Source organism: Netta rufina (assembly GCF_964035555.1).
Source record: "Netta rufina genome assembly, chromosome: 5".
In the NCBI taxonomy this organism is placed as follows: Eukaryota; Metazoa; Chordata; class Aves; order Anseriformes; family Anatidae; genus Netta; species Netta rufina.
Genome location: NC_140128.1, coordinates 57945431 through 57960155, shown reverse-complemented (window position 1 = coordinate 57960155; position 14725 = coordinate 57945431). Strand labels below are relative to the sequence as shown.

Genomic DNA, 14725 nt, shown 5'->3' with positions numbered 1-14725 from the left:
TGCAAGAAATAACAGTCTTAAAATCTGTCTCATTTAAATGTCTGTCATTCACAGATGCCTCTTAACTCATCAGGTAATTCATGCAATTCTGCTTCAATTAGCAAATGTAATTTATATATATATATATTTGTCAAATTAAATTTTTAAGATTCTCAAATTTTACTCTCAGGATTCTCAAATTTCAGTGCTACTGAAACTAATTAGAAAACTAATTATTTTTAAAATATAACTCCTGTTATTTATTATATTTAATGTATTAGATAGATATAATAGACAAATCTATTATATCTAATATAAAAATGAAGACATTTATAAGTTTCAAAGTGTCACTAACGTCCTATAAACATATTGAAGTAAAAAATGTTTATGATTATGTGACAAGATTAAAAGGAACATGGACTAAGACATAATTACATATTATCATCTTTTATTACTTGTGATACCTTAGTGTCTATGATGCCTAATCACAAACCAGGACTTCCTGGACAATAAGAATAAAAGGATTCATTTAAGGAAAGCATTGTGGAGAACCATCTTATAATATTATAGTAGAATCAATCCTTTCAAAAGCTCTCCAAATCCAATGCTGAATCTTGATAGAAAACACTCTCAGAGAGATTTACACAATGAGTAAAATTCTCAGGCATAAAGATGAACAAATGATACCAACATTGTTCAGAAATTAAAGTTTCAAAAGGAATCTTCTTTGCAAGGGTAGGGTTTTCCTTTCTGGAGGCCAGACAGCAAAGGTATCTAAGAACATATTAATGAAAAACAATGACAAAGCTGAGATGCATCATTGCTGCAGAAGATAGGAACTTCATATAGAAAGACCTAGCTGACTTGAGCAACAGAAACTAAATGTGCTTCAGGAGTACAAAAGTAATACAAGGAACAGTTGAAATTGTTGCTCTAAGATGGGAGTTTTCAGCTAGAAATGAACAAGGATGTTGCAATAGTAACAGCTCATTGAATGATTATGAACTATCAGCATGATGCAATCATGGAAAAGGCAAACAGGATCCTGGGCTGCATGCAGAGAAAACCTCCTGCAGGAACAGATAAGTTTTAATGCTATTATAGGGAGGAGAGTTTACAGGAATACCTTCCATGATTCTGGTCACTCAAGTGCAAAAAGGATTATTCCAACCTGGAGCATACTGAGGGACAAGCTACCCTAACTTCCAAAAATCTGTCTACTGTCCTATTTTACAAGAAGAGGAAATTGCTTGGTTTATTTAGCATAATAAAAGAAGGTTGTGAGGGGATATGACTGTAGTCCATAAATACACCTAGAGCATTAACAACAAAGAAAAGAGCCTCTAAGCTACAACACATTGTTGCCACAAAAATAAATGGGCATTAAACATTCAGCAATAAATGCAGACTGGTATTCATAAGAATATTCTTAATGAAAGAAATAATATTCTGCAAACAGACTTCAGATCAGAACAGTGGGAGAGTGAAAACACTGTCTAGCCTTGAAATAGAAATAGATATCTGCATTAAATGGGATGAAATAAGATGCATGCCTGCAAATCACTGAGGACCAGACACAGTGACCTTGTTCCTTCCACTCTAGTTTTGCTATGTAATGTTTTCCCAGCCTATTTCTGATATGTACACTGGGGAAACTATATGAAGCAACAATAGCATGTAGTCAAGCTGCAGAACTCCTTGCTATGGGACATTGTAGGTGCTAGGACTTTTCAGGACTAAAAGCGGGACACTGTACAAATTACTATTTGATTTTTCCATTGAGTCCTATTAAAGGAAACAAACCTCTTCTGTCTTCAAAGTTTTCATCAGTAGCTTCACTTAGCTCTCACTTACTCTTCACTAGGCATTCACGCTGTCACCTCTGGAGGCAGGATACTGGGTTAATTTACTACTGCTCTGAAGCAGTGCTGCTGTTCTTTCATTACATTCAAACAGACAACACAGTACAGGCTCATCTACCCCATATTATAAGGGATTTCAGTTTGACTTGAGGCTCAGGCAGCAGTAGTTCCTGGGTTCCCATTCTGCAGATACAAATAAGGTGTCTTCACAGAGCTCAGCAGAGGAGCTATGGTTTACCTGCATTTGACCTACTCCCTGCTCCTTCCCATAGGTTTTCTTCTGAAAATAAAACTCTTTTTCTGCTTTAAGAATCAGAGCATTCCTACATACAAAACCAGCTTAAACCTTGCTCTAATTGCCTTGTCATGCCTTCTTAGGATTCCAAGGGGAAGCTGTACAACATTGGCTGAAGGAAAAGAGAAGTTAAAACCCAGTCAAGAAACACTGACACAAAAAACTCACCGCATTTCATCATTCCCACTTCATAGCATTTCCGTAGCCGGCATGCCTGGCAGCTTTTGCGCCTGTTTTTGTCTATGGTGCATTGATTGGTAGCTGGGCAGATGTAATCATTATGTCCTGCAGTAGAGTACATGAGAGAAAATTTAACATCTCCATCAATCTCTCTTGGCCATTTCCCATACCAGAATCTTCTCGATTTTAAGCATCTCAACTTTGTCTTATGCAAATATCTAAGCTCCATTAATTTAAATTATGCAAATATGTATTTATGCTATATTGAAGATGTTAATCTGTGGCCTCACAAGTAACCAGACAATGTAGACCAGCATTTACTGGTGACTGCTAGATAACCAAGCATCCTCTAATACCAACTCATTTTTGAAAATGGGACATATGTTCTTGTAGATGTTTACTCTCAATCTCCAATTTCTTACTGTATTTTGAGATTCTACAGATGGCAGATAGAAGATTTTTTCCTCTGCACAGTTGAAAATAGCAGTATATACAGTCTCAGTCCTGCAAGATTTAAGGAAACTACAGCTCTATTTACTGAGCTCTTTCTGTCTGACACGGTGAGTTCCAGGAATGAGGAAGCCTTTGGAGAACTGACCCTAACTAAAGTTAAATAAAAAAAAAAAAAAAAAAAGAAAGAAGAAAGGAAAAAGAAAAAAAAAAAGCATCCCAAGAGAGAAAGAAGGCTAACATAAATTAATGCATACTATATAATACAAAATAAAGTAGAAACTGGACAAGTTTTTGTCGGATTTGCATCAGTTTCCAATACTGGCTTTTTGTTGCCTTCCCTTTCTATCTCACCTCACCCCACATCTCCCTCTCCCTCCCTTTTACATTGTTTTATTTTATCAACCAATAATCCAATAATCAAGTCCAGAAGTTTATTAATATAAACTAGATTCAACTATGATCTTGGTCTAAATACAATCAAATCACCCACTACCAAATACTGGAAGTCTCTCTTGCAGTAGTTACCAAAGAATGCAAATAATATTCAATCATTTACATTTTGTAATCTTTTTTTCTGTCAAGTTGCTTTTCAAAGTTATTTTTTTCAAATGTTAAGAATACATCAGGCAAAGATAGAGGAGTCTACAAGTATGTGGGTTTTTTTTGTTGATTTGTTTTGCCTTGATTCATGAGCAAGTCCAATAGTTCATGTCCCCAAGCATAATTATTTAACTGAACCATTGTGACTATTTCCTTGCAAAATTAAAATAATATTAGCCTTGAATTTTTGAACTGACAGAGTTTTAAAAAGAAGAGACCAGGTTACAGTTTGTCCTATTTCCTACTGGCAGATAAGACTGAAAAACAAATTACTGTTTATCACTCTTCACACAACATGGGGGAAAAGGAGGAAGAGGCTCACTGTTGCACTGTAATCCAAGCACACAAGAGTATAAAAGGGTTTTAAACTCCTGTGGCCTTGGGATAATTTTGTTTGCAGGCAGATGTTCGGAGATGTGGGACCAATATGCTATGCTACAAACTTAGACAAGCAGAGGAGACCACACACGTTTATCCAGTCATATCATTTAATACTAATTCTGGGCCTACCATAGCCCAGTTGTTAAATGCTGGGCTGTGGTAGGCCCAGAAGTTTTTGTTTTTTTTTTATAAGCAACATCCTTTATAACAACTGTTGCAACTGAATGCTTGATAGTGCTTTATGCCAAGAACTTGCTTTCATTTATTTGAATTACAAACAAATGTTACCTGACAGGGTACATTAAGGTGTATAAAAAGCCACAGTGGGTAACTTGTTCATGGCTAAAGCACATGTGAGCAACACAAGAGCAGGCAAATAATTTTCCTGACAGAAAACACTTTGAGATCAAATTCAGTATTCATTTGTGATGAACTGGAGACAAAGTTCTCTTCAATTATGTTAAAAATCAAAAGAACTCGCAATAGTTCATAGAAATTGTTAGTCACCCAAGCAGAACTTGCACAATAAGTTGAAAAGGTAAACAAGATTTGAATTAAGTTTGATTCTAATGGTGACACCAATTCTGCCACATTGAGCCAAAAAAAATCCACCTCAAGATTTCTGAAGGCCTTGTGAAGAAGAGAAAGAGAACATTACAGGCCAAAAAAGGACAGAAGATTCTATGTTAAGCATCTGCAGTTAGTATCCAATGTCAGTCTAACCAAGTTTCCCACCAAGAGGTCCCAGATGAAGCCAAAGTACATAGTAACCAGGGCCAGGGTTAAAGAGCTAAAGTGATCCAAATCTGCAGTATGGTGCATAAGCCATTGCCTGTAGGCTGTGATAACGACCATGGAGCAGCCACTCAGCAAATCAGAATTAAATAAGAAATATTTGAGAATTTAAACACTGAAGTGGTGACCTTAGAAGGAGAGATATAGCAGAGTAAGAAATACTGCATTGTAAGCCTTAGGAGCAGGATGAATGAAAAATAATAATAATCAGGTTTGTAACTAGTATTTACTACACATTTTTGTATCCTACATATTGTGTGGGTATTATATGCTATGACAACAGCTCCAGGCAATGTGCTCCTGTCAGGAATAGTTCCTTGCAAGCAAAGTCTTCAGACAATTACCTACTCTAGCTGTGTCTGTTGTAAGAAATTCACAATTACTGTGTCTACTTTGGGACACAAACTGCCATCAGATTCACAGGTGTGCAGTGCCATCTCCATGGCGGCCTTTGCTGCAGGGCTCTCCCATGCCATGTATTCCACCTCTTCTCTAAAGAAATCATTTGTTTGTTCTGTAATGTTTCCAGATCTTGATCACGTAAGAACCAAAAGATAAAGCAGTCAAATCACGTTGCTCTATTTTCTGCATGTATCACCATACACAAGGATTTTAGATTAACTCACTACTAGATCAACCACTGCAATCTCTCATCATATGAAAGAATTTATCTGAGCAAACTTACCGAAAGCTGATTTACCTACCTTGAATACTTCTTTTAAAGAATGCTTTGCAGCCTTCACATGACCAGACTCCGTAGTGATATCCTGAAGCATAGTCACTGCAGACTGCACAGAAGTGGGCATCTCTTTTTGAACCAGGATTATTTGCAATTGGGCTTGTACAGTCATTGCCATTAGTTTTTCTTTTTAACGCCTCTCTGATAGAGAAAAAAAAAACATGTTATAAAAAAAGTAAAAAAATAAATCTAATTCTGTCATAGCTACATAAATCTAGCAAAGGGTTTCATTATTTTTCACATTAAATGTAAATCTGAGTCTACAAGATCAAGTCATAATATAAAACAAAGTTTTCTCTTCAAGGTGACTACCCACACTGATCACCCTAACAATGGAAACGCTAAGTAAAAGAAAGTCCAAATACAAGAATGATGGAGAAACAACATCAGTAAAAATGTTTTCTCCACTTAAATTAATAAGATGCCTGCATTTCTGAAGTGCTGCAAATAGTCCCAGCTCATTGGAACTATTCTTAGCAACTGGATTAAAATTAGAATGGGACAATAACATGAAATAACAGCCAATTCCTGACACCAAGATCCTGTAAACAAACAGCAAGAGGAAAGGAACTAAGATTGTCAGTAAGGCAGGTTTTAGGCATAGGAAATATATCCATTGTATACTTTCTGGACCTTGTTTTCTTGGTGGTTTTAGCATGTCTTACCTTCGTGGTCAATACAGTTTCTAGCTAGAGAGAAAATACTGCCACGTACAAACTCTCAGTAGCAGCCTGACAAAAGGGAAGCTGTAGAGTGAACTTAACGGTACACACTTAAGCTCAGAGGCACAGACTAGAAATTGCAGAGTTCTACTGCCTTCAGCAGTATTAAAGAGAAGAAACTTCAGTTTGAATAAGACAGCAGGTGGCACAATCTGTGACTTGTGAAGAACGTGCTCTAGAGCAGAAGAAACCTGTTCACCAACGAGAGCAAGTTTAAACAGAACAGCAGAAATATGTTGAAAGTGCTGCTGAAGAGGCTTTAACTAACATGTTAAAAGTAGACTTTGTGCCGGTTTCATGACAGGAGGTAAGAACAAACACACCCACATGCCAATGAAAAATCATTGAGTTTACAAGTATTTGAGGAGAACACGCTACAATTTTCTAGTAGAAGATTCAGAAAGGAAAAAAGGTGCTTCTCAGCAAATTCCAAAACAGGAAAGTTACAGTATTTATTGAAGAAATAAGTTACTGCAAGCTTCCTTAAACAACAGTAATAATGATTTTTCTTTTTTAAATGTTCATTTATTCAGATGTTACAGGAAATAAAGGTGGTTAGATGTTTAATGGCCCTGGTCTCTGGTTACATACACAGTTAATGGATTTATCAATCACTAAATATTTCCCCTTCTGCCACAGAAGGAAGCCCAATGTCACTCTCCCTTAGAATAAAGGAGCTGTATCACACATACCTAACGTGCTGCTAAAGCAAAGAGGAAAACACATTGCTATTCTTTTCTATTTCCCTGTATTTGGAAGAAAAAGTAATTTGGCATTTCACTTTAGTAGCAGAGATATATTTCTAAGCTGTACTTGGGAATCAAGATCCAATTGTGAGAATCAGAAGAGAATCTGTATCAGCTGGAGAGCGTCTCAGTGACTGACTGATATGCTGTAGCAAACTATGTTTATTGCCCTTGTTAAAGCACAGAGATGCTATGGATGAAAATACAGAAAAAGTACACACTGTAACATCTCACCAAGGAGTGCTGCTTGTTACCTTCCAGCCATTGCGAGTGTTTCATTCTCTAGAAAGAAGCGTCAGCCACCCCGCACACATGCAAGCTACGTGACTTCCACAGGCTGTGGCAAACAGCTTGCACGCAGAGCAGCAGTCTGGAACAAATCCCTCCCGCAGGCTCAACGGGCATGAAATCTGCTCATCGGCGATAGCTGTGGCAGTGCAGCAGGAGGTTCAAAACCAATCATTTTGTTATTGTTGTCTTTAAGGACAACAGAGCTAGGAAATAGTCGAGAGCTTTAAGGTACGTATTCATTTCCCTGAGGACCTCGTGATGGGGCAGCTTAGCCATACAAATGATGAAACAGAACAGGTAGCCTCACACATGGTTAGAGGCCGCTTCCCATCGCTTGTGTGGCTGGAGTACTCAAGCATGCTCAGCAGATGATTAAGCTGCCAGGTCCTCCGCTAAAACTGGCCATAGCTGGCTGTGTGCCCACAAAAGTGCTACATGAAAGGATGTAGGAAAAAGGAGGATGTACCCTGGCTGCTCTCTATTTATGATCATGGTTTCTATATAGAGATATTATGCTTCCCTAAAGAGAAGTAAGTTTTTTTTGGAAGGTAACAAGTCAGCGATTTCCTACTAGTCATCAACAGTGACAAGATGATTACCCTAAAGGAGAGGGAATCAGCAGAACTATTTAGGTTATTCAATATCTATCACATCTCTTAATTCCTTCTAGCTTCCACAAGTTGCAAGTGAGCCAAAAGGATCACCAAGTCCTGAGTTCTGTCACAGCATGTGTTTGATGCATATGCTACACCTGGAAAATTTGAGTCTAAATTCAACTTCTTATTAAAAATTAAGAACTGTGGCAATTAGCCAGATTTACTCATAGCATTTGTTGCATGTCCTGCTTTTTTTAAAACCTAAACTATTGTACTTTATAAAGAGATAGGGAAAAAAAAAAAAGCTAGAAAAACAACAACAACAAAGCAAAAAATTGTGAAGTTAAAAATTAACAGTTCAGATTTTATCATTTAATAGACTTCCCTCCCACAAGCCACTGGCTCATTCACTGCCTGGAGATGATTCAATCGCATATGAACATAAGCCGTACAATGACAAAGGCTGTATCTGAGACTGTTGCTTCCTGTGCTCATACTTTTGCCCTGTTTAGCATGCTGGAAGTCCAAGGAGAGTCTTATAGTTACTGAGTTTTGCTCCAAGGAATTCAAACCTCTCCCTTTCTCTCCCAGAACACATGGAAGATGTTGGCTAAAAGTCAGCTGCAGAATACTTCTCAGTCTTTATCTTCCTCACTTTCTAGAGACTCCCTCCACCATAACTTCTGGAGGTGTTAATATCACAAAACTATCAATATTTATATCTCCAGAGCACAGGTTCTGCTCCAAATACTGATTAATATGATGAAAATTGTGCCATGGGTATCTGAAGATTAAGGGACATATTATTGCTTAATCTCTAACTCCTTCATCATAAAATTGAAATGCCAATCCATCACTTCAGAGAGATTTCAAGATACTTTTGAGTGCTCTACAGAATTAACACAATTAAAAAACAATAGCATAGGAAGATAAAACAAATAATTATAGTTTCAGAGCAGAGTTTAAACAATGCATAAATAAAATATTAGTGCACAGTGAACAAGGCAAATGTAGTTACTAAATAATTTGTAATCAAGCAAGCGTTGCTGGCCTGCACAAACCTTTACTTACTTTCTGCAATTAGTCAGAAGTACAAGGAAAATAGTAGAAGGGAGGAACAAATTAAGTTCCAGAAGAATCAATCTGGCACCTTTATTAAAGTTTCCTAACAATTTTTAAAAAGATTATATCTGTCCATTTTAAAATTAAACCTTTTGTTTCTTTAATAAAAAAACCTTTTAGTTAGGGCATGAAAGCAGAAATCAATTTCAGACTCCCTGCCAGATTACTCCTAAATATCATATAATTACACTGTCACATTCCTTTTCTCTTTGTTTCATTTTAATACAAAAGGAGTGTTTGGATACACCAATTCTGCACCAACAAAATTTATGACACTATTTATATTATCTTCACTAGCTATAGGACATAGAAAAGAAAGAAATGGAGTCTGGATCACTAAATTCCCACCATTTGCTGAAGAAACAAAACAAAACAAAACAACAACAAAAAAAGGAGATCTAAAAACTCATGTCTTTTTTTTTTTTTTTTTTTTTTACATGGAATAACAGTTTGTTTTTGATGAACTACTGTTGTAGAAAAGGCCACAGTGAATAACATTTAGCAAAGTTAAATAAAAATTCTTCTGTTTTCATATAATGAACTTATTTGCAGGGAACAGGAATGCACAGAATTCAAGTTTCTTATTTCAAGCTGATCTACAGGAAGGTCCAAATGACACAATGATCAGCTGCAGCAAGGTGGACTACATTAGTTTAGCTAATGTTAATGGAAGTTTACACCCAGGGAAAATAAACTCCTCTCACAGTGAGACTTTTGCTTTGTTTTTAAATGTAAAATAAACTGTATAACAGACCTAAACATGTGGTAATGTTTTCTTATTCATCATTCAAACAACCCCCCCTTTTTCTTGAACTACAACGCTGTTTAAAATTACTTACACTTTGCAGCATTAGTCTCTCCCTTCCCCCAGAGCTATTCCTTTAAGTTTCAATCCCAAGAACTCTTCCTTCAAGGTATAATCTACGAAGATGTAGTGTCACAGTCATTGTTCCCATGGCAATAAATACAATGTTCATGACATTAGTTTAAGACCTCACCAAAGGATAAAAAGAAAATACATCTTTATTTCAGCCCAGGTAGCCACAAGAAGGGAACTACAGCTCTTGGTTTTTGTGTTTGCATGTCTAATTAAACATTTTTATTTGTTTGTTTTACAACTCCTATAGACACAGGGGGTTACAATGCATCCTACTGAGAAAAACTAACCACTGAAAAGGTCCAGCTAGCAAGAAATATAATAGTTACTTTTTGCTGAAAGACAAAGACCATACATAAAATTAGACTCCAAGTTTCATTGATTTCTCCCCTTTAAATAAAGTCATCATCAGTTACAGGAGCAATAGTCCATGGAATCTGTACAAAAGGCATAAGACATAGTTACTTGAACACCAGAGTGACAGGCTTGGCTTCCCTTCTGCCTATGTAGAGAGCATGCTGCAGAGCAGCAGATGCAGAGCTCTTGGTGTTGGGTTACTCGTTGCTGTCACACCATCGGGACAGCTTAGAACACTATCCTACAGCAGCTTTCCCACACCTGTCTGTTTTGAAACATTAACCAAAGTGGGAAGAGTTCAGATGTTAGCCCCATTTACTGGACACCTGCTCAGGGAATCCTTTTGTATACAGGTGCAATTCAAATAGCCTCTCCCAATCCACACACCTACACTTGAAGCAAGTTTGCACTCCAGAACTGCCTGTTTCTCTGCTGACTCCAAAGGCAGACTATTCAAGTGGCCACACTGCATATTTTTGCAGTCCACGAGTCTGAAGCAGACTTAGATCTCATGCCTCACCCCTGCGCAGACAACACAGGGCCCACCCATTGCAGAAGGAATGTGGGTAGTATCAAAAATAATGCAAGTCCTTTATTAGTAATTGAACTAGATTTTTTGCCAGGATGTACTGGTTTTCATACTGACAATCACTGCTGCAGTTAAATAAAGAGCCCTATGAATAAATACGCAATTGGTAGAACAGAAACAGCACCCGCGATGCCTCGTGCTTTCATCCATAAAACAGCTGTTGTGAACATGAATGGAGTAATTTTATCAGCTGACGATGTGCAAATATGTTATGGTTTGTAACATCCGTGAATGTGCAGCATGGGAAGACTTTTTGCAAATAGTTTTATTGCTGAAAAATTTAGCCTGTGAAGCTACTGATCATATTGCCTTTATACAAAGTCAGTTCAAAGGAGCAACAAGAAAAAGTCTTTTTCAGTAACAACACTCTTCTGAACATGATTTATGGTATGGCATGACTGTCAATATTAAAAACAAACAAACAAACAAACAAAAAAGACAAACTTTCCTTTAAATTCTAAGTTCACGAAAACCTTTATAACTATTCAATGCAGAAAAAAAAATCCAGGTAAAATGGAAATCAAATGGAAATGAAACAATTTTTGTGAAAAGGAAAATAGAATAAACCTTTATTTATTTCACCCAGAGGACTTAATCTGCCAGAGCAAAATTCATTTTTATTAAAAGTAGTACCCAGCAGCCTTCAACTTTGGTTTACTCACAGTAATACCTACATTGAAGGCATTTACAGTACGTTATGTCACTGCATAGTTTTCTAAGAAGCCATTAGAAAGAAATCCTATTTCAGAAGTTATATTAAAAAAAAAAAAGCAAAGTAAGAGGACTGATTTGATGTTTGGTAGAGGTTTTATGGTTTTGCTTTGTTTTTCAGACAGAAAAACACATAGAGGTCAAATGTTAGAAAAAGAGAGAGAGAGAGAAAGAAAGAGAGACTTAGAATTAAAGAAGCTGCAAATAATTGTTAGCAAAGTTTTAAACAAGTGATTGTTACTCACCTGGTCACAGGTAGCACTGACTCTACTGGTCTTGCTTCACACCACGGGCTCTTGGGTTGCTCCGCGTAGAGAAGCGATGACTGACAGTGCAGTGTCAGGGGGGAGAGATGGCCAGGAGCAGACCATAACACATTTGGGCTTGACGTTTGCCTCACAGATGCACTCTCTGAATCACCAAAGCTACTGGTAATGTTGTAATTAATCATAGCAGGACTGCAGAACGCCATTGCAGAATATTCATGTCTGTTTTCCACGTAAGACGAAGGAATATAGATTGGACTGTGTTCTGCTGTCAATGTGGACTGATTACAGCTGTAGGGAACTGGAGAGCTGATACCAGCGGGCGAGTTTTTAATTTCTGTTTTATTACATCCAATATCCTGAAGTGGCAGCAACTGAGAAAAGTCCTTGTGAGAAGATGCGCAGAGGGACATTTTGAAGCAAGACTGATGTTTGTTTAAATATTCATCCTAAGATGTTAAGGTACAAAAAAAGTTGAATTAAAAAGTAAGAAACTTTGTCTTATGTCGTTTTTGTAAAAGCAAAAGGGGAATTAGTGAAATAGAAAATATATACTGTGAAAACAGTTTACTTACCAAACACACTTAAACACTTGGTGGCCAAATTTACTACCTTTAAGAAACAGAAAACTTTCTAGAACTTCCTTAAAAATAAAGGCTAAGACACTTACTGAGTACAAATTCCATTTCAAAATAACAACACACAAAAAAATATCATTTGAAATCTGAAACAAAGATGCCAGTGACAACTTGGATCCTAACCAACTTGCTATGACCAAGGTAAAGCTGTTCTATGTAAGAGGCAAAATCACCCCATGGTTGCATAACTGTGGAGTAAGCGCCCTGAGAAATCAATTATTGTCATAAAAACTCACCACCTCCTGCTCCCATCGTGAGTGTACTACTTCAGCCTTCCCTTTAGTAACACAAGCATGTAACTGCGGATATTTTGAACACACACATACACACACACACTTTACCTTCCAAAACCAGAACTCCACTGCGCATCCCTCTCCCCAGAGGAGGAAGACAGGAAGGATGTCAGTAAGCAATGCATCTTTGTCACCGAGAGGTACTCAGATACACCTCTGAACAGAGCCATTATGAAATTGAAGCCACAAAATGCAGATATTTCTGAAGCTGACAACACAGAACTCAAGCAATTCAACAAGGTCAGGAAATATTAGTTTCCTGGCATTCTCTATCCCCTTTGCGACTACTCTCCATCCTTCCTCCTACCTGAATCAGCAATCAAGAGACCTTAATTTGCCCGCAGTAATTATTTTCTGCCCAATTTAGGTATATCCATATTATTGGAGGTAGGAGGGGGAAAAAAGGAGGAAAAAAAGTCCCCCAAACCATCCTCCTAAGACATGACCCCTGTCCTGAAACCATTACTTTTATAGTAGTATTTTACAGTTTTTCATTCTTCACTGTGGGCTTCATGTGCAATTCATTCCACCTTTGAAGACAGACATATAGCCCCCTTACAGCATGAAATACATAAGAATTTTTTTTCCAAAATAGCAAGTTTCAGCGATAGTTTAGGGTTTTTCTCACTTTGCACTCTGATGATAAAATTGGAGATATAACTAGAAAGAATGAGGAATTCATTCAAATCATCTCAGGCACTTCAGACCCAGCTGCTGTTTTTTCCTTTGTGGGAAACAGGAAAATGAGTTATCTCAGCAGTGTTTTATGTCCAGCAGTTGTTGCACTGGAACTCTGATGCAGACAAAGCAGGAGAACATGACCTCACTTCTCACACAATCTACATGCCTTATTTGCCCTAGCCAGTTGCTTCACAGTGTCCCTTAAGGAAAAATAAAAACAAAGTATTATTCAATTTTCATTGCAAAAAGCACTGAATATCCCAATGCTCTTTCACGATCATTTTAGGGGGTGGGTAGCCCAAATAATTTTCAAACAGAAAATGACGGAACTAAAAAATTATTTGTTTTTAATCTATTTTATTTATTTGACTATTTTCAGCTGTTACTATGAATGGGCCCAGCGAGCACACTGAATTCAAAATGTGTTTCAAGCTTGTGGGTAGGTAAAGCTGTACACTTTGGGGGAACTCAGAGGCTGCACGTACTCAGGGTGTGTATGGACACTCTGCAGGAGTGCCTGGAATGTTTTCACCAGCCCCGGCCAGCAGGAACTGACTGCATTGCATCTCCCTGCTCCCCTTCAAAGGCCACACAATGCAGAGTAAACCCGAGCCCTTCCGAAAGAAGGGCTTTAACCACCACGTCTCTGTTATAATCAGCTAGAGACATTCTGCTAAGATACTGTTAATAGCTTTGGCAGCAAGCAACTTGCTGTGTACTTTCTCTCAGTCAGTGAATATAGAAGTCAGTGAATATAGAAAATACATGCATGAACACTGTATAAACAGAGAGCACAGAGCTGATACTACATACTTTTATGAATTGAAATCAGCTGAGCTTCAAGTCGTGTTTTTCTAGAGAGGAAATCCACCAGAGGGGTATGGAAGATAACCTCCTGCTAAATAGGCAGCTATGTTCTTTCCAAAGGATAACACACAATAGTTAGAAGCATACAGAGAACTTATGAATAGCAACAGTGAAGTTTTAGAGGGAGGAGTCCACACAAGCATGAGAAATCAGTACAGCCTTCCTCAAAAACAGACTGCTCATGACTTATTTACAAGAGAAGGAACTCTGGGTTCCAGAAGGTTAAAGACAACTGTACTCACAGTCTTGAACAGACTGCAATATAGTGAAAAACAGCAGCATTGGCTTAAGATAATTAACTTGGTTAGCAGAAATAGTTTAACCACAGTAGACTATGGATCTATGTGGGATCGTGCCATTCACATTTCCTCATACCCTGAAAATTTAGAATGGGAAGCCCAGACCCTCACAAATCAAGTAAAGCTGCAGAAAGTATCCAGAATTGCTCATAAAGTCCTGAAATCTGACTGCTGGACTGTGGAGTTCTGCTTCTTAAAGAACTACAGATTTAGGTATCCAGAGTTAAGAATTAAGGCTGCAGAAAACAAACTCCACTAACTTCAATACCTCAGAAAGAAGCATGACCACATTTGAGCTGAGGATTACAATAAGGAGATGGCCAATAAATTTATTCCATCCTGGTATAACATCCTCCTACTGTAAACACCATTCATTAAACTGAAAC

The 14725-nt window shown here is 37.5% G+C and overlaps 1 protein-coding gene across 1 annotated transcript in view; it reads right to left on the bottom strand.

Annotated features, from left to right (window-relative positions):
• ESR2 (estrogen receptor 2) overlaps window positions 1-11974 on the bottom strand; it is a gene marked incomplete at both ends in the record, with an annotated part of 30988 nt that extends 19014 nt beyond the window's left edge. Inside the window, 3 exons of the mRNA XM_084287632.1 lie at window positions 2305-2421; window positions 5250-5425; window positions 11541-11974. Coding sequence (XP_084143758.1) covers window positions 2305-2421; window positions 5250-5425; window positions 11541-11974 — 727 coding nt within the window. The remainder of the gene's footprint in view (window positions 1-2304; window positions 2422-5249; window positions 5426-11540) is intronic.
• Between the last annotated feature and the right edge of the window lie 2751 nt (window positions 11975-14725).